General features: G+C 44.7%; 2 protein-coding genes and 1 long non-coding RNA gene across 6 annotated transcripts in view; 1 reads left to right on the top strand and 2 right to left on the bottom strand.

Moving 5' to 3' along the window:
* Positions 1-3188, bottom strand: part of LOC307199725 (collagen alpha-6(VI) chain-like) — a gene marked incomplete at its 3' end in the record, with an annotated part of 62905 nt that extends 59717 nt beyond the window's left edge. Inside the window, exons 1-2 of the mRNA XM_079947702.1 lie at positions 2579-3188; positions 1593-2204 (exon numbers count right to left, since the gene is read on the bottom strand). Of these exons, the coding sequence (XP_079803828.1) occupies positions 1593-2204; positions 2579-2645 (679 nt within the window). The 5' untranslated portion in view covers positions 2646-3188. The remainder of the gene's footprint in view (positions 1-1592; positions 2205-2578) is intronic.
* A 106-nt stretch (positions 3189-3294) lies between these two features.
* The window catches only part of LOC307199534, a 40464-nt gene continuing 16177 nt past the window's right edge, over positions 3295-27581 (top strand). Inside the window, exons 1-4 of one of the 3 annotated variants that reach the window (XR_013832002.1) lie at positions 3295-3474; positions 4767-5036; positions 16340-16488; positions 25434-25755. This is a non-coding gene — a long non-coding RNA (uncharacterized lncRNA). Of the gene's footprint in view, positions 3475-4766; positions 5037-16339; positions 16489-17272; positions 17645-25433; positions 25756-27581 lie in introns of those variants that run through there. The other 2 variants (XR_013832003.1, XR_013832001.1) reach the window with 2 other exon arrangements.
* The window catches only part of LOC307199408 (collagen alpha-4(VI) chain-like), a 94793-nt gene continuing 89990 nt past the window's right edge, over positions 22779-27581 (bottom strand). For both annotated transcript variants that reach the window (XM_079947142.1, XM_079947141.1), the window contains one exon: positions 22779-23470. In XM_079947142.1, coding sequence (XP_079803268.1) covers positions 23298-23470 — 173 coding nt within the window. In that variant the 3' untranslated portion in view covers positions 22779-23297. The remainder of the gene's footprint in view (positions 23471-27581) is intronic.

Here is a 27581-nt window from a genome sequence, read left to right as displayed (position 1 = left end):
TTTTTCTTGATTTCCTTTAATATATTTATAACTGAGCAGCCCTGAACTGGGAGAGTTCGATAATTCAGAGCTTTGTCAAACTGGGGGCATCTTGCTTGTGCCCCGCTACCCCTATTAACTGGCAACCATTGTTAAAATTTATTGCAATGATGAAATTGCAGTAACGGAAAAGTCGGACTCGTATTGAACGGATGGACAAATTTGCGAATCCAGGGTGTCAGAAATGGCTATTACCTCACTATTCAAAACAATAACGCATTGACTATAGCTCAGTTGGCTAGAGTGTGGTGCTGATAACGCCAAGGTTGAAGGTTCGATCTCTGTATAGGGCAGCTGCATATTATTGCATTACACGGGGTTGGGCTAGATGATCCTCAGGGTCCCCTCCAACTCCCTGATTCTCTCATTCTATGACTAAAAGTGACTAAATATATTTGATTCTTTTGTGCACCAGACTCTTACTTATGGCTCATCCTATACCCACTTGCCCATTGAACCCCATAGGCGTTACTCCTGAGTGAACATGTGTAGGGTAACATTGTAAAAAGCTCTTTTAAAGCAAGTTGGATAATCCACCAGTCAAACAAAACATGTCATTATAATGTCACATGGTTGACAGGTAAGTTGCCTGCCCCACCCTCATGTCAAAATCATTTGCACTGGATTTCCGAGCATCTGAGAACCAGCTTACTATTGGGCGCTTGAGAACAGCAGTGCAAGGGGTGCTATCAGTATCCTTACGCTCAGTTCTTTAGCCAATGTGGAGACGCAAAAGAAATCTGCTTGTTGTGAGCTGCTTGCTTTGGCAGGGAATAGCTAAACTGAGCAATATCTATTCCCCCCCCCCAGCAGCTGACAGGTACAGTGGTACCTCAGGTTACAGACACTTCAGGTTACAGACGCTTCAGGTTACAGACTCTGCTAACCCAGAAATAGTACCTCAGGTTAAGAAATTTGCTTCAGGATGAGAACAGAAATCGTGTTCCAGAGGTGCGGCGGCAGCAGGAGGCCCCATTAGCTAAAGTGGTGCTTCAGGTTAAGAACAGTTTCAGGTTAAGAACGGACCTCCGGAACGAATTAAGTACTTAACCCAAGGTACCACTGTACACACAATCAACACATAGGGTTGCCATAGGAAGACCCCTAAATTATTGAGCTTTTTTTTAAATAAGAAAAGAAACTCACCAAAATTGTTAAGCTTATTTTGGGAACAACCCCAAAGTGTTAAGCGTCTTTAAAAGCTTTTGGAGCTGTTTCTGCTACGTTTTCCATCGCGTTGCCATACATCCAGGTTTTCCCTGACATTTTGCGGGTACGGTAAAATCCCCTCCGACACCATTTTTACACCCGAAAATGAGGACACGTCAAGAATTTACCAACACAGAGTTGAGCCCTACACTCCCACCCATCAGCTGACATAATGAGTGACATCAGCTAGTGGGCAGGTGGGAGTGGTTTGGGGGAAAAAGTGTCAAGTGTGTTTTGAGTAAGACACCAGACCATATTTGGGACAGACCAGTTGTATACTTCTGTTTCTAACCCTGCCACCTTCTTCCTTATAAATCTATTTTCAACAGCATCTCACTGCTTACCTTCTATAACTGTCCCGTTATTTACTTTGTCCTCAGCTCTCTTGCTTGTTAGATCTGGGTGGTTGTTGTCACCTACGTGAATGGCATCTACGATTCCGGAAATGTTCTGAGAAAATAAAACGAGTTCTTCTGTTCTAGGGAAAAAGAAGCTAAATGGTTTTGTGGCCATCCAAACTAGTTCATCGTAGGAAGCATCCTCCATGCCCAGTGCTAGGACCTTCACTCCTGCTTTGTGCAACAATCGGGCACTTTCTTCTACATCATCACCAGATGGTTGAGACGTCATCACAACTAAAATCTTGGACCGGTCCTTTTCAGGAATTGGCTTCCCGTAATAGGTCTCATGAATCTTCTGGAGAGCAGTACCAGTTTTCAAGGGGCCGCCTCTGAACACAACTTTGTTTTTGATATGGTTCAACATTGGAATCTTCCCTTTATAGGTATCCAGTTGGAATTCATTATATACTTGATCGTTATACTGGGCAAGTGCAACACGATACTCATTAGGACCTAGCGGTAAACCATCGATGACTTTGCTAATAAACGTTTTGACGTGGTGTGAAGATGTATTGCTGCTAGCAACCAAAAAAACAATATCGGCAGGCTGGGGGGCTAAAAAGGAAGAAAGGAAAGGAACAAGATTAAGGAATCAATACTTAATCTTCAAGTGTTCATTTCTCACAGAAAGTAAGAAAATAGTACAATAACTAAGGTGGAGTCAAGCAGTCTAAGGGGCTCACATGAAGACTTTACCATGACTGTTTGAAGTGGTATCACAGTGTTTTAAATGTATGGGGTGAATGGCCTCAGTTGCAGGGATTCGAACCGCCGACCTTCTAATCAGCAAGTCCTAGGCTCTGCAGTTTAACCCACAGCGCCACCGGTGTCCCATCAATTGCTCAATTGTACAAATATACTATTTGTGGTATTCTGGTTTTTCAGAGGAGCAAACATGACCATTTTAAAACAATAAAACAGTGCTGTACCTGGTTTATGAGCCATCGACGTCTGAGCCTCAGTGACGATGAAAATAAACACCAAAAACATCTTCATATTTTGTGCAAGTAGTCAAGTGTTTGCTGCGGAGGGAAAAACAGACAATCTCATGCACTGGTTCATTGTGGGTTTAATTCAAAATAGTAACATGAAGACCTTGGCTGGAGATATGAAAACAATCCCCTTTGAATCTGCTGTCCGGAGTGACTTTTTCATCTTCCTTTATGACATTTACATATGTCCCTATGTAAGTCAATGCAGGACAGAACCACACATTATGAATGGCTCTGGCTGATATTAAAAGCATAGCCGCACATCTCATTCTCTCTGTCAATAACATCTAGAAACCAAAACACCTTCATTTTACAAGTTTCTGCCAGATCCCACAGGAGAGCTCCCAAGACCACTTCTTCTTTGATCAGTGATTAATTTAGATAAAAAGCTACTGTTTGGTTCTACTCTACACAGTCAATAAGGCACTTGGCATCTGTCTGTCTCTAGAGACAATGGAGTGTGCCCCTGGGGGTGAATTCAAACAGCTGCATTAGGAGCATCAAAGTGGCCTCCCTGGGGCGCAAGCCTGGGTTGGGTGTATGGAGGTCCTGGGCTGTCCAGATGACAAGTACGAAACACATCACAAAGCAGATGACCTCATAATATAAGGCTTGGAAACCAAGCCTTATGAGCAATGGTCTGAAGGAGCTGGCTATGTTGAGGCTGGGAAAGAGGAGACTGAGAGGAGATCATCTTCAAATATCTCAAGGGCTTTCACATGGAAGATGGAGCAAGCTTGTTTTCTCCTGCTCCATAGGGTGGGATCCCAAGTGATGGCTTCAAGTTACAAGAAAGGATATTCTGGCTAGACATCAGGAAGAACTTTCTGGCGGTAAGAGCAGTTTGACCATGGAACTGTCTCCCTCAGGAGGTGGTGGACTCTCCTTCCTTGGAGGTTTTTAAGCGGAGATTGGATGGCCAACTGTCAAGGATGCTTTAGTTGAGATTCCAGTAGTGCTGGGGGTTGAGCTAAATGATCCTTGAGGAAGCTGTGGCTGGATGGCTATGTAGGAGCCAGTTGAAGTTAAATCCTTTGAACATAGAGGTCCGTTGGCTGGGTCGGGACGATATGGGATTGGGAGGTGCAACTCCCATATCTTGCGGGGGCACAATTAGTGCCAGCACTCTCCGTTAAGAGTTTGGGTGTAATCTTTGACACCTCCTTTTCTATGGAGGTGCAGATTGTAGCTATAACAAAGGAGGCATTTTTTCATCTCCGCCAAGCTAAGCAGTTGGCTCCTTACCACTTTCGCCCTGACCTAGCCACTGTGATCCACACAACGATCACCTCCAGACTTGATTACTGTAACTCACTTTACATGGGGCTGCCCTTGAGACTGACCCAGAAACTCCGGCGGGTGCAGAATGCCGCAGCGAGACTCCTTACGGGGTCATCACCATGGGATCACATTCACCCGGTGCTATACCAGCTGTAGTGGCTCCCAGTGGAGTACAGGGTCAGGTTTAAGGTGCTGGTTTTAACCTTTAAAGCCCTATATGGCCTAGGACCCTCATACCTACGAGACCGCCTCTCCTGGTATGTCCCGTGGAGGACCTTACGGTCTTCAAATAAAAACATCTTGGAGATCCCACGCCACAGGGAGGTTAGGCTGGCCTCAACCAGAGCCAGGGCTTTTTCAGCTCAGTTCCGTGGTGGAATGCTCTGTCACAAGAGACTAGGGCCCTGTGGGACTTGTCATCTTTCCGCAGGGCCTGCAAGACAGAGCTGTTCCACCAGGCCTTTGGCCAAGGCACAGTCTGACCCCCTCTCTCCTTCTGTAATCTTCATAGAACTGTAGCCCAATGGTTGCCATTAATTTGATTCTGAACTGATTTTAGAATGTAATTCAATTAATTGACTGTGATTTTATGTAAACTGTGCTATTTTTACTGCTGTTAGCCACTCTGAGCCCGGCTTTGGCTGGGGAGGGCGGGATATAAATATATTATTATTATTATTATTATTATTATTATTATTATTATTACTATTATTATTATTATCTTCCAATTCTACAGTTCTATGATTCTATGGTACACGACCACTTCATGGACAGCTGCTAATGAGAAATAGAGTCACTATTCCACTGTGGATTCTTCAATGTATAACAAACATGGTTTATGCAGAATGTCAGCTGCGTCCCATTGCTGACAGAGGGGGAGAGCTTGGAGAGACAGGAGGAGGTAATTAGGCAGGAATGCGGAACGAGGGATGAGCAGCCAAGTTGCAGTAGAAGCCTGAGTTCCGAGAACAAGGAGAAGGAGGGGGGAGTTCCAGGGCGAAGACACAGACTGACAGTTGAAGCTCGGACTCAGAAGGAGGGCCACTGGAGATAGCCCATCCCATGACGCGCATTCGAGCAAGAATTAATGAGAGGCGTGAACAGGAAAGGAAGTGTAAGTGGGGCTTTAGAAGTGGGAAGAGGAAGGGGCGGAACTCAGACTCGGCAACAGCTAATTTGGAAGCAGACGCTGAGTGACTGAGCTCCAGTGTGATTAATAATAATAATTTATTATTTATACCCCGCCCATCTGGCTGGGTTTCCCCAGCCACTCTGGGCGGCTCCCAACAGAAGATTAAAATACAATAATCTATTAAACATTAAAAGCTTCCCTAAACAGGGCTGCCTTCAGATGTCATCTAAAAGTCTAGTAGCTGTTTTTGACATCTGGTGGGAGGGCGTTCCACAGGGCAGGTGCCACTACCGAGAAGGCCCTCTGCCTGGTTCCCTGTAATTTGGCTTCTTGCTGGGAGGGAACTGCCAGAAGGCCCTCGGCGCTGGACCTCAGTGTCCGGGCTGAACGATGGGGGTGGAGACACTCCTTCAGGTATACTTGACTGAGGCCATTTTGTGTGTTTTGAGCAATAAACCTGAGTTAATTGCTGCTGGAGTTGTCTCGCTTCTGTGGGAGAGAACCACCATCACAAAGAACGATGAAGTGAGCAGAAGGCCTTAGAAACCTAGGTAGAAATACAGTAGTATGAAGAGTATGATACACTCTGTATTACTCTTAGTTTTTCTGGAGCAATGGAATGCTCAGAACATTTGTCATGCGAGCAACGAAAGATGTGATAATGTCTGAAAAACCTATATTTGTTTTTCAGTGCTGTTAATGAGATTTGCCATCTTACAGGGCCTCGTTTTTCAGTTCAATTTTTTATTTTATTTTTTTTGGTGAATTTCTTACTTCTGCTTTAAAGCAGATGGCTTGGCATGACTTTAATTCGCTTTGCTTATGGTATTAAGCACCATGAGCCAAGCTATGTTCTTGGACATACTGGAATGCATTTTGGAGAATGAGGTTATATTAGTGACTTGAGGTAAAGTATAAGCAAGAGAGACAGTGATAAATGTTCCTTGGCTTTGTCTTCCTTTGAACATTTCCAAAATGTATTCTCAATCCTTCTTTTTCATTATACAGTGGTACCTCGGGTTAAGTACTTAATTCGTTCCGGAGGTCCGTATTTAACCTGAAACTGTTCTTAACCTGAAGCAGCACGTTAGCTAATGGGGCCTCCTGCTGCCGCCGCGCCGCTGGAGCATGATTTCTGTTCTCATCCTGAAGCAAAGTTCTTAACCTGAAGCGATATTTCTGGGTTAGCGGAGTCTGTAACCTGAAGCGTATGTAACCTGAAGGGTATGTAACCCGAGGTACCACTGTGCAGTAGAAATCCAGAATTAGCAGGGCAGGGAAGTAGTGTGTTATATACTGAAAGAAAATTGCGTGGCGATTCCCGCCCCCTCCCACAGTTGGAATAAATAAAGACACCGGACACAAGAATTTAGGTTAATGGGCGAAAAATGGCCACAACTTTATTGATTACAGGTAAGAGCGGTATTGGCTTTAGGCATTGGCCCTATCAGACTAACCGGTATAAAAACTGGGATGGGTTAAGCACCAACAGGGGGAGCCCTCGAGATGCACATCCCTAGGCGCTCCCCCAGGGGTTACCGCTCGGGAGCCTGCTTTTTGCCCTAGCCTCCATAGGTTTCGGACAAGGCGACACCCCCCGGAGTCCTTTATCGGACTACCCTTCAAATTTGGGGGAGGTGATGGTGTTCCTCCCCCCCCCGACTCATTTGCATAATAATACCCCTGCCAATGCCTAACCGCCAAAACCAAGGTGTTGTGACGTTTTGCTATGAGGTAGGCGAAAAAACCAAGTGGCTTCCAACATACAGCCAATTAGCCAAATGGAAAAACTCCTACCAGGACCCTTGCAGCGACCAGCCGAAGCCCGTAGCAAAGTCCAAATGCAAACCTAGAGGGTGGGTGGGAAACTGCTGCTGGCTGAAGGAAAGAAAGGGGCGAGCACGGGCTGCCCCGACCTTAAATGACCTGTCCTAACCCCGCCCTTGTCGCCAGCCGATTGGCTGGCATGGTAAGAGGTAATCCCCGGGATTCCCAAGTCCCGCAGGGCTGAGCTAGCCCCGCGAGGTTGTAGATGGGGCGTGAGCCCGCAACACCCCCCTTATGTCAGGAGTGGCTTTAACTTTACGGATACTTCCTGCTGATGTGGATAGATTCCCCCAAGTTGGTAGGCCCACCACCTGCCTCCTTGATCCATGCCCATCTTGGCTGATTAGGGAGTGTCCAGATGTCGCGCGGACCCCCCTAGTTGAAATTATCAATTTGTCCCTTGACACGGGGACATTCCCAGGGGAACTGAAGGAAGCAGTGGTGTGTCTACTCTTAAAGAAAACTTCATTAGATCCCTTAGACCATGGGCGTCAAACACAAGGCCCGCGGGCCGAATCCGGCCCGCCAGACCTCGTCATGTGGCCTGTGTAGCCACCACCGGCCGCCAGCCTTCACCTTTTATTCTCGCTTTTTTTTTTTACACAAGAAAGCCGCCTCTTCACCTACAAGCCAGAGAACGTCTGCCCTCTAGCAGGAAACCTCCCCTACACAGGAAACCTCCACTTTACATAGTCCTACAGATACAACCGGCCCTTTGAGGGTGACCAAACTGCTGATGTGGCCCCCCGATGAATTTGAGTTTGACACCCCTGCCTTAGACCTATTCAATTACCGCCCAGTTTCAAATCTTCCATATCTGGGTAAGGTAATTGAGAGAGCGGTTGCCGAACAGCTTGGTAGGTTTCTGGAGGAAACATCGGCTTTAGATCCATTTCAGCCCAGTTTCCGCCCTGGTTTTGGGACCGAGACGGCTCTGGTTGCCGTAACAGATGATCTCCGTAGACAACTGGATCGAGGCGGGTCAGGACTGGTGATCCTTTTAGATTTGTCAGCAGCCTTTGACATGGTTGATCATGATCTTCTGGACCACCGCCTTGCAGACGTGGGGATACAGGGCATAGCCCGTAACTGGCTGTGCTCTTTTATCTCTGGTCAGGGACAGAGGGTGGCACTAGGGAGGGAAATGTCGTTGCGCCACTCCTTGGTATGTGGAGTGCCACAGGGCGCAATTCTCTCCCCGATGCTTTTAAACATCTTTATGCGCCCCCTTGCCCAGATTATCCGGAGCATTGGGCTGGGCTGTCACCGATATGCTGATGACACTCAGTTCTATCTGCTGATGGATGGCCACACCGACTCGGCCCCGAACACACTGACCAGATGCTTGGAAGCTGTGGGTGGATGGTTTCGTGGGAGCTGATTGAAACTAAATCCTTTGAAGACAGAGGTCCTATGGCTGGGTCAGGATGGCATGGGGATGAGGGATCAACTCCCTTCTCTTGCGGGAGCCCAATTAGTGCCATTGCCTTCCGTTAAGAGTTTGGGTGTAATCCTTGACGCCTCCCTTTCCATGGAGGCGCAAGTTACAGCAACAGCCAAGGCAACATTTTCCCACCTTCGCCGCATCAAGCAGTTGGTCCCTTACCTTTCCCGCCCCGACCTGGCCACAGTGATCCATGTGACGGTCATCTCCAGGCTTGACTACTGTAATTCGCTCTACGCGGGGCTGCCCTTGAAGATGTCCCAGAAACTCCAGCGGGTGCAGAATGCTGCAGCGAGGCCCCTCATAGGGTCTCTGCCATGGGAGCATATTCACCCAGTGCTTTTTGAGCTGCACTGGCTCCCGGTGGAGTACAGGATCAGATTTAAGGTGCTGCTTTTGACCTTTAAAGCCCTTCACGGCCTAGGACCCTCGTACTTATGGGACCGCCTCTCCCGTTATGCCCCACGGAGAGCCTCAAGGTCCATAAATAGCAACATCCTAGTGGTCCCAGGCCCTAAGGAAGTTAGATTGGCTTCAACCAGAGCCAGGGCCTTTTCAACTCTGGCTCCAGTCTGGTGGAACGCTCTGCCTCATGAGACCAGGGCCCTGCAGGATCTGATTTCTTCCCACAGGGCCTATAAGACAGAGTTGTTCCGCCTGGCCTTTGGCTTGGAGCCAATTTGATTCCCTCCCTCTCTTTCTTTTTTCTTTCCTTCTCCTCCTGCGAGGAGGCTACATTTTAATATTTTAATGTTTCAATATTTTAATGTATTTTAATTTTGTTTTTAAGTTGTAATCATTCAACTTGTATTTATTATTGCTTGTAAGCCGTCCTGAGCCCGGCCTTGGCTGGGGAGGGCGGGGTATAAATAAAAAATTATTATTATTATTATTATTATTATTATTATTATTACCTCAAAATGCAACATAGATGGTATTTAACACCTGAAAGAATAGCAAAAATGAATAAAAATTGTAGCGATGTCTGCTGGCGATGCAACACTGGAAAAGGTACTATGATACATATATGGTGGAATTTTTGTTTAAACATCAAACAATTTTGGGAAACAATATATAACGAAATGAAAAAAATGTTCAGATATTCATTTAGGAAAACACCAGAAGGTTTTCTATTGGGAATAGTACCAGGAAGTCTAAAAGAAGAAGACAAGACACTATATTTTTACGCAACAGTAGCCACAAGGCTACTGATTGCAGAAAATTGGAAGTGGTATTATACCGACAAAAATAGAGTGGTTTGCCAAATTATTGGAGTACTACAATATATCCAAAACAATGGGAGAAATTGGAAGTATCTCAAAAGAGAAGATAGACAGGGACTGGAAGGTGTTTAAAGGATACTTGCAAAACCATATTGAAAAATCGGAACTCCTATTAGAATAAAAAAGTTGCATTTAAATACTGGAATAGTAAATAAGATGGATAACAATGTGTAACAGAAAAAGAAGCATGAAATTAGGTTAAAGGTGTGTGAAAGAAAGTAATAGAAGTGGAAAGAAACTGCAATTGAGTAGATTGGAAGTCTAACACAAAGATGGGGTGAGGGGTGGTGGATGGTGATGGGAAAAGGATTTATCTGTGGGACTGAGTGTAGGTGTGTTTGAACATTTTTAAGGATTGTATGAAATGTATGTTTGTATGTTCACACATGGTAAACATGGACTTCAGTCAGAAGAGGTATGTAGAAAACTCATGCTGTGCAAGTCTATTATATTTTATTAAGTTTCAACATTTTTGAAATATACAATCAAAACCCAATTTCTTCTTTTCTCTAATTTTTGTTGACTTCCCACCCTGCTTTCCATGGAGTTTTTGTTTCTCCCTTTCTGCTGCCCCCTATCTTCTATCTTCAAAATCATAACCATGATCATATAATCCAACTACTTCCTTTGCTCATCGCTCAAATCCTGCTCATGAGTTCATCCTACTATAATATTTCTTTATTTTTATGATGTTCAATTTTATGCATTTCAAAAATTTTAAAATCATTTTAACATTTCAAAACTCGACTTCCTTCCTCCTCTTTCTGCGGTTCTTTACATTTATTTTTATATTTTCCGCATATTCCAAATTAGCTTAATTTACTGATTTATTCATCTACTTTAAATATATACTCTTATAAACTGCAGGCTATTACAACAATCCTGCCAATGTTCTTATCTGTTTACAGGTTTTTCTGTGTGTAAATAGTCAACAAACCATTTCCATTCTTTTATAAAAGGTTTGTTATCTTGATTTCTTTCTTTTTTTCCGGTAAGTTTCGCCATTTCTGCATATTCCATAGGTTTTTGTATCCATTCTTCTTTCACTGGGACTTCTTCTTCTTTCCCTTTTTGGGCAAGTAACATTCTTGCCGCTGTAGTTGCATACATGAATAAATTTCTATATAGTTTGGGTAGTTCTATCCCCATAATTCCCAATTCTGGCTTCTCTTCAGTTCGTAGAAATCTTTCACCCATTTACTATAATATTTCTTTAAGTAGTCTTCAAAAGGCAACCATTCTTCCATAAAGCACTCAGCATTAGGTTCTCTTAATTTTGCTGTTAATGTTGCCCATTCTGCATTGTTCATTATCTTACTCATCCATTCTTTGGTGGGGACGACTTCTTCCTTCCATTTCAGCGCATAAAAAATCCTAGCCACTTGTGCTGGGCCCAGGCGTTAACCCAAGCCACGTGGTCCAGGTCCGGCCCGAATCCAAGGATTCCACGAGGAGCCAGTCCAACAGGGCCAAGGCAGGAAACCAGGCTAGGTCAGGCACAAGGTCTCAGGCAGGTTCCAGCAAGCAGCAGTGTTGCTCCCGCAACCTGGGGTAGGGTCCGGCAGCCTTTTATCTCTGACAGGGTATCAGCCGGTCCTGATCCCCCGGTGACTCACCTCCCTGTTTCGCCCAAAGGCAAGCACTCCTCCTGAGAGTACTCAGGTCTCTCCTTCTATCAGACCTGAGTCTCTGCAGCTCAGGAGACGTCAGTGGGTTACTAGACCCAGGGGCCGCCTCAGCCTCTCCTGACCCAACTGGTAGTGGAGCAGCTCTACATGATTGCCCAGCAGAGGGCAACAAGGTAATCCCCACATCTGGAGCCAGGGCAGGCTCAGGCCCCTGACTTGGCCCAGCTGGTGCTTGTTTTAGGGGAACCTGTGCAGACTGGGACTCTTCAGAATCAGGCCCCAGACTCGGTTCAGATACCGCCTGAGGAAGAGGACAGAGACTCCTCCGACTCTGAGTCCGAGCCCGAGTCCCAGGCCAACACACCGCTGTTGTTACATACATAAACAACTTTAACATTTTCTTTGGGATTTCTCCCCCTATAACCCCTAACAACACTCTCCTCACTTCAGATGCATACTGTCTCTTGGCAGTATATGTAAAACAGAGCCATCATAACCCTCCAAATGCCCCTATTTTCCAGGGACAGTCCCGGATTTACAGAAGCTGTCCTAGTTTCTGATTTGATCCTGGAATGTCCCACTTTTCCTTAGGATGCCCCTATTTTCACCGGAGAAATGTTGGAGGGTATGGAATAGGAGGTCCCTATTTTTCAGCTGGGAGTCATTGTCATTATAAGAGAACAAGGGAGGCATTCGTGGTGAGTTCTGGTACCTTTTTTTTTTTTTTTTTTTTTTGCAAAAATAGGACCAGATGTCCCTATTTTCATCGGAGAAATCAGATCTTCCATACCAACACAAGAATGGTCGGGGAGTGAGAGAGCAAGGACACACGGTCTCCTGACAAAATAAAAATGTCTGAAATGGGTTCTTGGAAAGGCATGCTGTTCTCTTAAATCCTTGAATAAGGTGACATTGGTTGAGCGATGCACTAATTGTTCTTTCAGAAGAATCCTCTCTGGCCTGCGAAAATAGTTTTTGAATACAGCAAATATGCTAAAAGAAAACATCATCATTTGCTGGTCGACAACGCCATAAAGCAATCCTTTGTTTGAACTAGATAACCACACAAATTATTTGTTTATCAAGATTTTCTGTTTTAATTTATTCTTCTCATTGCACAGTTGTCCTTTCAACACGTTCCTGAAAACTTTCTGTATTGTCTCACACAATCTTCAAGTCCTGAGGCGGTGAAATACTGGCCCAGGCCACTTGTCACTATACTGAATCATCCAATTTTGAATAGTTACTTCTTTAGCTGCTTCTGGCTGAGCACATAGAAGTTCATTCATTTTGCAATGCAAGGCCTGATCAAGAGGCTGTTTTGCTGCTGCCTGAGGCTTCCTGCCATTGTTGGTATGCATTCTGTGGGTATGTTCCCAAAATCCATCCATCAGTGATCATCAAGTGTTATCAGAAATCAAATGGTGAAATGCTTTCTGCTCGTTGTGGCAAAGTTTTCCCCAGGTTACCCCGGACATCTGCTGAACAACTGTACTATCAAAAGTTTTCATTCATCCCAACAGGTGGCTTTCAATTACTTGCATATGGATCTGTACTGCAGGAATGGTTTTGTTAGATGCTGCAGGAACATCTTCCAAGTTTCTTTTCCTTCCTGTTTATAGTCACAATGAGTTCAGTCTCAACTTCATTCGATGTAGGACTTCTCTTCAAATTGTTATGCTTTGCACTGCAAGAAATATTTGCTTTCCATCCTGTGTCTATTGAAAGACCACAAACTTGCCTGATGAAAACTGAAGAAAAAGACTATGAACAAGAACCTTTGGGATAATAACTGCATTTTCCCCTCCCCTCTCCAACTACTTTAAGCTTTCGTTAGCAAATAATAATAATAATGGCTAACACCAGGTATAAAAACAATTGATTAAAATACAACTTAAAAACAAGATTAAAATACAACATTCCCAATGTGATCCCAATGTGACCAGCTGTCATTGGGTATTTTGCATCCAGCAGCATGGAGGCCTTAAGTTCTTAAATCTAGCTGAGTGATGTATTGGCAAGTCTAACCTGACACATTTCAGTATTCATCTTCCCCTGCCCCTTTGCAGGTAAACCTAATTCAGACATATATTCAGTGTAGATCCAGCTTTCAACATCTAACTCCTTGTTATATTTCAAAACCACATGGATAAAGACCATCAGGCCCAGATTCCCCTGGTTAACTTTCCAAACTTTGATCCTAAGTGTAACATAAGCACAAGTTTCATACATCTGCAAACACTTCCCTGAACTGAGAGCAACTTCATAACGTTTATACAAGAATACAAATTTCTTAATAGATATCTTGGATTCCAGTACTTGTCAAACTGGCAGCTGACCTTTTCCAACACAGATAGACAACCCCGTAGCAGAAATGTGTGTTTGCTACTTGTGGCAATGGATGACTTCAGACATCATGCAAGTCTAGAGTCACCTCCAGATGTTGTTGGACTCCAACCCCCATTAGCCCGAGCAAGCATGGCCAGAGGTCAGGGGTGATGGGATTTGTAGTCCAGCAGAAGACCACAAGTTGACTACAGGAGCAAGCCTAGCCTAATCCTGGTCTTGCATGTTTCCCACCCAGCATGCAGCCAAGGAAAACATTTGGGGAAATTTTGCTTCCTCTTACTGGAGAATTTATATACTAATATATTTCCTCTCACACAAGGGTAAGATTTACAGAATTATCCGATGAGTCAATTGGGTGCATACTTCTCTGACATCTGGGGAATAGTTCAACATATCTTTCGAACTGGTCACAAGATGTTCACATAGCAGGGACAATCCATTTTCTGAATATTTGGTTTCTGGAGATGGGTTGGCCCACGAGATTTGTGGCTATCTCCACAAAGGAGCCGAATAAAATAGGCTTCTTTTGACGGAAACCCAGGAAAAGGAAAAGTGCCATTTGTCTGGGCTTTGTGAAGCGTGAAGCCCAACTCTTTAAACAATTGCCCTGATGTGAAACAGACCAGGTCTAGGCATGCAAAAACGCTTAGCTCACACTGACAGGTACAACACATATTGCCAACTTCACTTTCTGTATGTTTTGGCTTGGATCCTTAGGTATTTTAAATTTCCCGTCCCACCTTATGCTGCAGCCGCTTGCACCTCTTCCAAAAAACCTTCTCTGGGTGGGTGGGGGGAACCTCTCTTCAACAATGTGGGATGGAATATAATCCAGAACTGGTCTTGGAACCTGAGATAAGTTCACTTAAGGACATTACTCGAGAGCCTGTCCACCCCCCTACCATTTTGAAAGGCTTTTTTTCCTGAGGAATGCAGGTGGGAGGAAGGAATGTGAAACTTTCCTCGCATGAACTTCCTTAAGGATCCAAGCTATAATGCATTTGACTTAAAAACACACAAACACACACATCGCCACATTGCAGTCACAACTGGAAATAGATTTGCTTCAGTTCCCAGAGTTTTCTTTAGTTCTTAAGCCACTAAGTGTTGGTGATGTTTTAAATGGGACTTGTTAGGAGACACCTCTTGACAACGGGCGATGCAGGGGGGGGGGGAAATGTTCAATCATTTTCTGGCCACGTTGTTCTAATATTTGGGGGGGGGGTGTTGAGAAGATGATGAGAGTAGAAAGACAGGCAAGGGTGTTGGGCTTCTCTGTTGACTTGTGATATAATATCAACATTTTAATTGAAGGATAAAGGTAAAGGTAAAGGGACCCCTGACCATTAGGTCCACTCATGGCCGACTCTGGGGTTGCAGTGCTCATCTCGCTTTATTGGCTGAGGGAGCCGGCGTACAGCTTCGGGGTCATGTGACCAGCATGACTAAGCCGCTTCTGGCGAACCAGAGCAGCGCACGGAAACGCTGTTTACCTTCCCGCCAGAGCGGTACCTATTTATCTACTTGCACTTTGATGTGCTTTAGAGCTGCTAGGTTGGCAGGAGCAGGGACCAAGCAACGGGAGCTCACCCCGTCGCAGGGATTTGAACCGCCGACCTTCTGATCAGCAAGTCCTAGGCTCTGTGGTTTAGGATATATTACTTGATAGGACACGAGTTGATGCACATGTGACCTAGCAAGTATGTATTTACCCATTGTCGTTTGGGAAAGCTTTGCAAGTTGTTCTATAAATGTATCTATATTTTTTTTGGGGGGGGGGAGAAAGAGAAAGGGAGAATATAAGAGCAGAGTCACCCACAAGGCAAAATTCAAGCAATCCTGCTCTACTCTGCTGCCCAGATTGGATTTCCTAAATGATCAAGCAAAGGAGGGGACCCTGTCCTATTCAGCTCCAAAGACAGTTGCTGCTACTTACCAAGAGGAAAAAGAAGATGCTTCTCAGGTCAAAACCCATTCAGAGGATCTCAGGAGCCGTGGAAGCCTCTGTAGAAACGATTTGCCGCAAAAGGCTCTTCCACGTTGAAACGGGATGCATTTTTAAAGTTCTCCAGAGTACTTCGCTCTTCTCCCAAGATGACCTTTCCTGGTCTTTTCTTCCCTGCTACCTAACCTTTCCTTATCCAGCCTGTCTTCTTTGCTGATTCCACCTCAAGAGAGGAGAAGAGTGAGCCTACCCTTGCCCTGGGAGAATCTCTTACTAACCTGATTTGCTCTTTGGGAATCAATCCAGTCCTATAAATTCCTTAGCCAGCAGCGGTAGAAGATGGTCCTGGTGTTTTGTAGATTGTGTAGAGTTGGGGCGTGAGGGGTGAATCAGCGTTCTGACCTAACTCCTTCAGATGTGGGGCTTCCCCCCTCCCCAGTACTGTTTTGGCTGGCAAAGCCATGCCCATTGGCAATGGCTCTGCAAGGACAATTTGGAGATGGATCTGAACTGCTGGTGAACCTTTTGTTGGTTGCCGCTGAGATGCCGGAGTTCCAGTGGGATGATCTATCAAGTGATTTTCCTGGCCTCGCTTGTCCACCATTCTTGGCCAAAGAACGCGGAGAAAATTAGCTGAATAGTTTCTTCCTGATTCTCTCCAGGAGCGGTTTGGGGGCTTGGGGGCGGGGGACGGACAGGATGTATAAATATGATACATCCCTCTGGGGCTTACTGGAAAATGAACACTATGCCCAAGTATTGACTTTCATCATCGTCATAATTCTAACAGTATTTATTGCCATTTCCAGCTATAATAGTGAGAATGTGCCGATTTAAAAGGAGGTTTTGCATCGCACTGTTACTACCTGCATCCTGCAGTGCGACCGGCAGCCAAAGCAGGAAACCTTCCATCAACTCCAATTCCCATCAACCTCAGCCAGCAGAAGCCCATGATCAGGTATGATGAGAGTCGTAGTTCAACATCTGAAGGGCTGCTCCCAGCCCTGTTACAAAACTTGGGTGCTACCCCCCACTCTCTGCCAAGCCGCAGCAAGATTCCAGGGGGTTCCAGGGTCTGTGTTCCTTTGGAGACATGGCAGAGACTGTTGTGTGGCGAGTTCCCGTCCCCCCCAGTGGAAATAAAGTCACGTGACACAATTATTAAGGTTAATGGGCTAAATAAGGCCACAACTTTATTGGTTACAGGTGATGAGTGGTATTGGCTTAGGCATTAGTCCTAACCGACTATATCCGGCTTCAGCCCATCCGCTTGAGGTCCAGAAAGGGTTAACCACCAGTAGGGGGAGTCCTGCTGATGCACATCAACTAGGAACTCCCCCGGGGTCACCGCTTGGGGGCGTGCCTTAGGCCACGCCCCCCGGAATCCTTTCTCGGAGTACCCTTCAATATGCGGGGCAGATTATGTTGCTTCCTCCCTTCTTCCATCTACAAAACAATACCAATACCAATTCCTAACCTCCAATACCAAGGTAGCTGTGACAAGGTAGGTGAAAACCAAGTGGCTGGTGCCAATTTGCCAAGTGGAAAAAAGGGCGGGAGGGTGGGAAGCAGGAGCAGCTGGAGGGGGCAAAAGAGGGAGATCCCCAGCCGTACCTGTGTTAAATAGGGCAGGCCACGCCCCCAGAGCCAGCCGATTGGCTTGCCAGGGGGTGACGCAGCCGGGGATTCCCCCAATTGCGCTGGGTGGGGCCGTGACACCCGCAATCCCACCTCCTCTGCAGGGCGGAAGTGGCTTTGTAGCTTTAAGAAGAATGGTTTATTCACCTGTTTACACCTTCAGCCTGCATGGAGGAAGTCCAGACCTTACAACATGGTCATTTCAAGCGGGGCTTGTTCTCCAAAGCAGTGTAGCTGGAGTTCAAGGCATCTTTCCCAGCCAGCCTTTAGCCAGCCTGCCCAAGATGGATGGCAACCTTTCTTCTTCCTTCCTCTTCCCAGAAAAAAAAACCCTCTCTTTTCCTGTCTCCTCACTCCCAGTTACCCTGGCAACCTTCCAAACCCCCAGTCTCTGTGTTTTGTTTTGTTTCACCCCGGACCGCGGTGACGAGAGCGCCAAATCCTAACCACTAGACCATCAGGGAGCCCCCAGTCTCTGTTCACAACTCAGGGCAAGGGGGTAGGTAGGTCAGTTCTCTCTTTAAAAAAAAAAAATTATTAAAGTTTTAAAAGTTACAGAAAGAAAAGAAAAAGAATTAAACATAACAAAACCATACAATACAAAGACAAAAATACTACATATACATAACGAAAATAAAACAAAAGCAATTAAAAGGAAAAAAAACACATCCAATACTTTCAATGTTATTAACTTTCATTTGTTTCAGCGACCTCCTCACACCTCCCCTTTTTTTGTATTCCACTTTGATTAATTATCTCAGCAAATCCTTTCCATCTTCCTCAATTTTCTGTCTAATCACTTAACTTAACAAATTCTAACATTATTTTTTCCTTTAATCCATTTACAATCTATTGTACTTAATTCTTTATAGCATTTCTGCTAAAGCCATGTAACTTCATTCCAACATCTTTCTAACAAGGGAGGACAGTTCTCTTGTACAGTCATACCTCATGTTACGTCTGCTTCGTGTTACGTTCTTTCAGGTTACGTCCCACGGTGACCCGGAAGTACCAGAAAGGGGTTACTTCCAGGTTTCGCCGCTAGCACATGCGCAGAAGTGCAAAATGACATCGCGCGCATGCACAGAAGCGGTGAATCGCAACCCGCGCGTGCCCAGATGCACCGCTGCAGGTTGTGCACTTTTCATGTTGCGAATGGGCCTCCAGAACGGATTCTGTTCGCAACCAGAGGTACCACTGTGTTGCCAATGGCCCTAGCTTGGCCTGGCTGTTCTGCCCAAGAATTCCTCTACAGCTTGTATTTCTCCCTTCACATCTCAAGCCATCCATATCCTACCATTTATTAATTTCTAGGGTTCAGAGCAGGTGTCCCCCCCCAATCTATAACACCAACAACCAGTACCAACCCTGGGTGGGGGCATATTTAGGGCATCAGCTCAAGAGACACATGCCATGAGCTAACTAAACAACAACAACAATAACAATTTATTACTTATACCCCGCCCATCTAGCCGGGCCTCCGCAGCCACTCTGGGCAGCTCCCAACAGAATATTAAAAACCCAATTAAACATCAAATATTAAAAACTTCCCTAAACAGGGCTGCCTTCAGATGTCTTCTAAAAGTCAGATAGTAGTTTATTTCCTTGACATCTGATGGGAGGGCATTCCACAGGGTGGGCTCCACCACTGAGAAGGCCCTCTGCCTGGTTCCCTGTAACCTCACTTCTCACAGTGAGGGAACCATCAGAAGGCCCTTGGAGCTGGACCTCAGTCTCCGGGCTGAACGATGTGGGTGGAGACGCTCCTTCAGGTATCCTGGGCCGAGTCCATTTAGGGCTTTAATGGTCAGCACCAACACTTTGAATTGTGCTCGGAAACATACTGGGAGCCAATGTAGGTTTTTCAGGACCGGTGTTATATGGTCTTGGCGGCCACTCGCAGTCACCAATCTAGCTGCTGCATTTTGAATTAATTGTAGTTTCCGGATCACCTTCAAAGGTAGCCCCACGTACAGCTCATTGCTATAATCCAAGCAGGAGATAACCAGAGCATGCACCACTCTGGTGAGACAGTCTGCAGGCAGGTAGGGTCTCAGCCAGCATACCAGATGGAGCGACTCACCTACTCAATAGATGAAACAAATATTACAAATATTGGCCACACTGACTTGTGCTGTATTAGCGCTAGAAGATTACCGTATTTTTTGCTCTATAAGACTCACTTTTTCCCTCCTAAAAAGTAAGGGGAAATGTGTGTGCATCTTATAGAGCGAATGCAGGCTGCTTTCACTGCGCAGTGATCCCTCTTGCTGTTCTGGCTTCTGAGATTCAGAATATTTTTTTTCTTGTTTTCCTCCTCCAAAAACTGGGTACTTCTTCTGGTCTGCTGCGTCTTATAGAGCAAAAAATACGGTAAGATGGTGGGTGTGGTGATTGTAATCTGATCCTGCCATCTTTAATTCATGCATGCCAATCAGGCATCAAAAAGTCATTCAAAATACGATGATCAAATGTTGAAGTAGTGCTAAGGCCATGGGTAGGCTAACTAAGGCCCAGGGGCCAGATCTGGCCCAATCGCCTTCTAAATTCGGCCCGCGGACAGTCTGGGAATCAGTGTGTTTTTACATGAGTAGAACGTGTCCTTTTATTTAAAATGCACCTCTGGGTTATTTGTGGGACATAGGAATTCGTTCATTTTTTTTTTCTTTTCAAAATATAGTCTGGCCCCCCACAAGGTCTGAGGGACAGTGGACTGGCCCCCTGCTGAAAAAGTTTGCTGACCCCCGGCTAAGATCTTCCATGCCTGAGCAGCCATGGTTTTCCCCACAGAATCCTAGGATCTGTATTTGTTAAGGGTGCTGAGAGGTTTTTGTTATGTACTGAAGTTCTCACCCTGGGCCAGCAGGGGGATACTGTAGATAGTTATGCAAATAAGGGATCGAAAGTGACGTTTAATGATTGGATACTTTTAGAAAGTTGTTACAGTAACGTTGTACTGGAGCTCTATATAAGCAGGCTGACTGAACCCTTCAGTTCAGTTCTGTCCTGGCCTGTGAATAAACAAGAGCTGTTTGAAGAATCGCTGTGTGTTCACCCACAACTTAACAGTTCTCCCAGATCAACACCTCTCAGAAATCCAGGGAAAGAGGGATTGATTCTCATACCACTCTGTGAATTGTAGCTCTGTAGCTACAATACCTCCTAACACCTCTTGGCACCCTGAACAAACTACAGCTCCCAAGATTCTTTGGGAGAAGACTGCACTGTTTAAAGTGGTATGGTGCCATTTTAAATGTATAATGCAGACAGGTTTGGTTTCAATGAGATTTATGCAGCCCAGCTGAGTATAGGGCTGCAGCCATGGTTCACGACATGCCTTTTGCTTTACTGGGGTGTGTTTATTTTATTTTGTTCTGGGCGTCTGTAAGATATAGCATGTGGGAAAGCCATTTCGGATCCTTTTGAGAAACCCAATAGCTGGGCTTCTATACACTCCAGACATTTAGATTTATGAGCTTAAGGAGCATAAAGAAGAATATGAAAAAATGCAGGAATGTAGCATGCTGTAAAATTCTTTATAGGCATCCGCTAGAGATGGTTTGCAGAGTTCGCTCATGGCTTCTCCATCAAGACTTTCTGTGTTTATTTGTACTACTAATATCAAATTCACTCAGACAGATTTCAATTTAAAGCAGGCTGTGTTCCGGCATTGTGACTCATGTCTACAGCCTCTTGCCCCTGAGTGGACTAATGGGAAAAGAAGGAATTGGGTCAGAAAGTGTTCCCATCAATTATTCTGGTTAATTTTAAACAAACCAGTGCCCCCATTTTCATTTCATTCAGCCACGCATTACAAGAGGGACATGAGGGACGTGGGTGGTGCTGTGGTCTAAGCCACTGAGCCCCTTGGGCTTGCCAATCAGAAGGTCGGCGGTTTGAATCCCCGCGACAAAGTGTGCTCCCATTGCTCGGTCCCAGCTCCTGCCAACCTAGCAATTCGAAACCATGCCAGTGCAAGTTGATAAATAGGTACCGCTGTGGCGAGAAGGTAAACACCATTTCTGTGTGCTCTGGCACGCGTTACAGTGCCCTGTTGCACCAGAAACAGTTTAGTCATGCTGGCCACATGACCGGGAAAGCTGTCTGTGGACAAACGTTGGCTCCCTCAGCCTGAAAGCGAGATGAGCGCCGCAACCCCATAGTTGCCTTTGACTGGACTTAACAGTCCAGGGGTCCTTTAACTTTTTACCTTTGCCTTTTACAAAAGGGACTGTGTGAGGTGATATTTAGTAATATACAACAACACAAAGGCATAAAGTTTTTAGATATGCTTTAAGCTGCCCAGAGTGGCTGGGAAAACCCAGCCAGATGGGTGGGGTATGTATGTATGTATGTATGTATGTATGAAGGTTTACAATGTCCCCATGGTATGGCATAGGGCAGGGATTCCTTCAGCAGCAGCCGGGCAGACTGATGATGGGAGTGGTAGTCCAACCAAACTTCAAGAATAAAAGCTGAGAAGGATTAGTAGAAACTTAATCAGCATTTTAGGGACGCAGGTGGCGCTGTGGGTTAAAGCCTCAGCGCCTAGGACTTGCCGATCGAAAGGTCGGCGGTTCGAATCCCTGCGGCGGGGTGCACTCCCACTGCTCGGTCCCAGCGCCTGCCAACCTAGCAGTTCGAAAGCACCTCCGGGTGCAAGTAGATAAATAGGGACCGCTTACCAGCGGGAAGGTAAACGGCGTTTCCGTGTGCGGCTCTGGCTCTGGCCAGAGCAGCGATGTCACGCTGGCCACGTGACCCGGAAGTGTCTCCGGACAGCGCTGGCCCCTGGCCTCTTAAAGTGAGATGGGCGCACAACCCCAGAGTCTGTCAAGACTGGCCCGTATGGGCAGGGGTACCTTTACCTTTACCTTAGTCCCTTTTTTATCAACTGCTTGTATCCAAGGCAGTGAAAACAAATATTAAAACAGCAGTTAGACGTCCAAATCAGGTAAAAAATTAGAGAAGCACACCCTTCTATTTCATTGAATGTATCAATTGGATTTTTAATAATACTCAGCTAATACTAAGGTGTGTAGGTTCACAATAGGTATGCTGCATTATATCGCTTTTTCATATATTTTGTGTTGATTCTGAAACTGAAACTTCAGTGGTTTTTTGGAAATAAATAACACACCATTAAAAAGGACAATACAGTAGTACCTTTGTTTAAGAACAGCTTAGTTTATGGACAACTTGGATTAAGAACGCTGCAAACCCGGAAGTAGGTGTTTTGGTTTGTGAACTTTGCCTTGGAAGCAGAACATGTTTCGCTTCCTGTTGAGTGTGTTCCGTTTGTAAATTGAGCCACCCGCTGCTATGGGAAAGCACGCCTTGGTTTAAGAACGCTTTGGTTTAAGAACGGGCTTCTGGAATGGATTAAGTTCATAAACCACTGTAACTTGCCAATGCAACCCTATAGCTGTTTATTCAGAAGAAAGTTCCATTGGGTTCAATGGAACATACTCCAAAATACGTAAATTGCATATTTTATATGAAACAGCAATGTGGGCTTCATATTCATAACATGTTGTTTTGGAGGAACTGCTTTTATTCAAATACAGTGTGTTTATTTCAGACCAAAAAAAAAAGCTGGACTAAGAAGAATCAGTTGCATGAAACATTTATTACCACAATTTTGTAATTTTACACCTTGTGAAAAATCAGAACAGTTCTATTAGCCGTGACATTGTGTCAGTGGCAACCCAGAACTCACTTTCAAATGTCTGAGGTATCGTTTGTCTCCTGTACAAGGTGCACATCTTGGTAATGAAATGATATCAAGTTTTAGTCTTTTTTTTAAAAATGTCCTCAGTTACAAAAAGCACTTCCATAGTCAACGAAGACATTACTTTAACCCCTACAGAGGTGTGCTATTAATTGATTATAGCAGGAAAAAACAACAAAACATCCTAAGAAAACCAGAAGTTTTCTGGTGGACTAAATATGTCAAAATAAATCTGTTGTGTATTTAAGGTGCCACAAGACATGCTGCCCTTATCAGACGCAAGCACAAAACTTTCTCTCTGCGCCACAAAATTTAAGACCTGTTTCATTTGATCTTGGGTTTATTCCACCTTTTTAGTGGATAACTAGACCCATTGTTCATGGCTGGCACTCTCCACGTTAGGATGATTTGATACATAAAGCTTCGCATTCTTCTCGAGTTTCAAATCTGTTGGCGTTTCCTCCACAGCCACCATACCAGAACTGGGTGCAGATGTGCAGCTTTTTCTCAAAATACCACTTCAGAACGTAATTGTCACACTCGCCGTTGTCCATATCCACTATGCAAGCGTCTGGGGAGAGAACAGAAGGGTTTGCGGTTACCAATGTGAAAATGATGCATGTTCCTTTTACAAATAGATTGTAGAATCATAGAAATGTAAAGTTGGAAGAGACCCCAAACCCCCTGTAATGCAGGAATCTCTGTCAGTTTGTGTTTCTTGGTATAGAAAGTATTGACAATAAAAATAATAAATAATAATACAGTGGTACCTTGGGTTACATACGCTTCAGGTTACATATGCTTCAGGTTACAGACTCTGCTAACCCAGAAAAAGTGCTTCAGGTTAAGAACTTTGCTTCAGGATGAGAACAGAAATCGTGCTCCGGTGGTGTGGCGGCAGCAGAAGGCCCCATTAGCTAAAGTGGTGCTTCAGGTTAAGAACAGTTTCAGGTTAATAACGGACCTCCGGAACGAATTAAGTACTTAACCCAAGGTACCACTGTAAACTTTTATTTGTATCCCGCCCTCCCCGGGCTCAGAGTGGCTAACATTAAATATAAACCATGATATAAAATCAAACAATAATTAAATCACCTCTTAAAAACAAGTCAGGATAAAATTAAAATCTGAATTAGATGGCTTTCCGCAGGATTTGGGTTGGGAACAGTAAATGCTCATCAGGCCCAAGTGTGTATGCTGATCTTATATGGGCCTGTAAGAATGCTGGGAGACCTCTTTCTTACTAGTTTTTATACAAAAAGGGAAGGGGAGTCAGGCTGAGCCCTGACCAAAGGCCTGGTGTGTAGAGATCTTTTCTGTTCTGTTTAGCTCAAGAGGGTTCTGGAAGTTTCTGGAAACTTCTCTGTGTGAAAGAAGCTTTGTGAATCGTGCTTTGAAATGGAACTGTTATGTACTGAAGTTTTCACCCTGGGCCAGCAGGGGGATACTGTAGATAGTTTTCACTCAGGTCCACATATGCAAATAAGGGATTGAAAGTGACGTTCAGTGATTGGATAGTTACAGAAAATGGTTACTGTTGCATTGTAGTGGAGCTCTATACAGTGCTACCTCGGGTTAAGAACTTAATTCGTTCTGGAGGTCTGTTCTTAACTGAAACTGTTCTTAACCTGAAGCACCACTTTAGCTAATGGGACCTCCTGCTGCCACTGCGCCGCTGCTGCACAATTTCCATTCTCATCTTGAAGCAAAGTTCTTAACCCGAGGTAATATTTCTGGGTTAGTGGAGACTGTAACCTGAAGCGTATGTAACCTGAAACGTATGTAACCCGAGGTACCACTGTATAAGCAGGCTGGCTGAACCCTTCAGTTCAGTTCTGTTCTGGCCTGTGAATAAACAAGAGCTGTTTGAAGAATCGCTGTGTTGTCTGATATGTTCACCCACAACTTAACAGGAACCTTAGCCAGTGATGTTGTTTTAAGAGAGAGAAGATGTCTTCTGCTCAGTTGGTCCTAGTCAATAATCCTGCCACTATATTTTGAACCAACTGAAGTTTCTGAGTAGTCTTCAAAGGCAGAACCATGTACATCCCATTACAGTGGTCTAAATGAGACAGTACCGGACCATGAATCACTATAGTACTTACTTTGCCAAACCTTTATTAGGCATTACAGAATAAATATAATCTCTGTCAAGGAAGGGCTATGCCCCTTAGGGGCCTATGAACACTATGGAGGATATGTGTTCCAAAACATAAACACACCATAACAAAAGGCTTTAAAGTATGAGATTTATCATATAAAAGAGCTTTTGCGTGTTCCAAAAAGTTTTCACAAAGGAATCAGCATTAAAAAGTCAAACTTCTTGCATACTTTTTCTGCAATGTTCGAAGAGGGAGTTCACTCTGGCTTTGACATTGGCAATAACCTCAAGACTCCTCTCCAATTCTATCAATATCTCCTGGCCCTTAAAGCCAGAAGGAAGCTGTTACATAGGAGTAGTAGAGGCCAGAATGTGATTTAGTGATTTCATCCTGTCCCCAGCCTATGACCTGCTTCATATCTTTTCTAATCAGTTCACATCTTCAATTACCAACATCAAAATCAGAGTCCTGAGATCAGAAGAGGAGCCCCTACTGGTGGTCCTGCAGAAGGAACAAGAACTTATATTTTAAAGAAATAAAAACAACTCAGATGTACAATACCTTTTTGATGCAAATTGGAAACCACTTAAGTAAAAGAACTTGTTGTCGAGCTATTTCCCCCATAGACTTCAATGCATAGCTGTCAACTTACAGATTTGAAAATAAGGGACCAGCAGCCTCGAAAATAAGGGATCGGCAGCCAAAATAAGGGATTTTAGGCCACCAGCAGCCAAACGAAGCCTCAAGCAGTGGTTCCCACAGCGCAGCAACCCGGCAAAGGGGATGCAGCAAGGAAAACCACTGTCATCTCTCCGCTGGGAAGCGCTGAGCAAAGGCAAGTCCCCAGGCAACGCGGCCGATTTGATCGGCACAAAGCATGCAAGCTCCACCCCCCACTCGTTCTTAGACTCCTTACTGGGTGAGCAACGCAGCCAAGCAACACAGTTGGAGCCTCCCTCCTCCCTGGCCGGCAGGAAGGGAGGGAGAGGAGCTGCTTCCTTTGAAACCCGGGAAATTTAAGGGACATCATCAATAAGGGACAGCAGCGGGACACGGTGCTGGGATAAGGGACTTTCCCACCAAATAAGGGACAGTTGACAGCTATGCTTCAATGGCCCCAAATCAGTATAGAAAGTATAAGGAAGTCAAATGAGCGGTCAGCTGCAGGCTTCATTTTTGTAGGGAATGATAAACTCTTCTTAAATGTGTTGCTTAATGGACGGCCATGGATGCTTTAGCTGAGATTCCTAAAGGGTCCTTTCCAACTCTACAATTCTATTATTCTAATTGTCTCCAAGTCAGAAATATCCAAAGACAATTACATAACACAGGGCTAAAATCTCTGCTCAGAGCAGGACATGGTTGTTCAATGGCTCGGCTCCTGCCAGAAGGAGGCCAATTGATAGTTAATCCTGGTCTTCCCAAGGGCCACTTTGATCTGAAGAAGACCCAGAAGCAGTGCTCCAATGTACTAAGAATTATAAACATCTCTTCGAGCTGGCAAAGACAAGCTCTTTCTGATTGTAGGCTGTTTTCACAGAAATCGCTTACCTCATCATCAATTAAACACATGGGGTTTTAGCTAAAAGTTGCCTTCTTCTGAAAGGAGGAACCTTCTTCCAGAGAAGAAGGGAATCTTTGAATGAAATCCACTTTGTCTCATCAGCCTACATTATGCATGACCAAACATCAGTATTACAGTGGTACCTCGGGTTAAGTACTTAATTCATTCCGGAGGTCCATACTTAACCTGAAACTGAAGCACCACTTAGCTAATGTTGCCTCCTGCTGCTGCCGTGCCGCCGGAGCACGATTTCTGTTCTCATCCTGAAGCAAAGTTCTTAACCCGAGGTACTATTTCTCGGTTAGCAGAGTCTGTAACCTGAAGCATCTGTAACCTGAAGCGTATGTAACCCGAGGTACCACTGTACTACACTTTTGGGGTCAGTTGTCACATGTTAGCCAAACTGGCAATCCTTCCCATAAAACAAGGCAGAATGTTCACGCGAATATCCCCATGATGTTGTACAGTAGTACATTGTTTCTCAAACGCCTTGGTTCTCAAACGCCTTGGTTCCCAAACAGCCAAAACCTGGAAGTAAGTGTTCCGGTTTTCTAAAGTTTTTCGGAAGCCAAATGTCCGATGCAGTTGTTGGCTATTGTTTCTGGGGCGCCTGCACCAATCAGAAGCTGCGCCTTGGTTTTCGAACATTTTGGAAGTCAAATGGACTTCCAGAATGGATTAAGTTTGACACTTTTGTATTTGCTATTTATTGTGCGTTTTTGTTTTTGAGGCTTTTTCAGTGCATTGTTTTTGTGATGGGTGGAACCCAGTTCAGCTACTGATTGATTGATTGATTGATTGATTGTATAACTGTGGAAATGGATAGAAGCCCCCTATCCAAACAATGCCTATCATCAGTGCAGGTAAGAAAAAATAATAATTTTAATTTCTATCATCTACAATACTGTCTAATTTATTTTATAGTGCAGTACATTGATTACTGCTTATATTTTATGGATCAGTGGTCTCTTTAGATAGTAAAATTCATGTTAAATTGCTGTTTTAGGAGTTGTTTT

Source organism: Podarcis cretensis (assembly GCF_951804945.1).
Source record: "Podarcis cretensis genome assembly, chromosome: 12".
NCBI classification, from domain to species: domain Eukaryota; kingdom Metazoa; phylum Chordata; class Lepidosauria; order Squamata; family Lacertidae; genus Podarcis; species Podarcis cretensis.
This window is presented reverse-complemented; position numbering and strand designations above follow the sequence as displayed.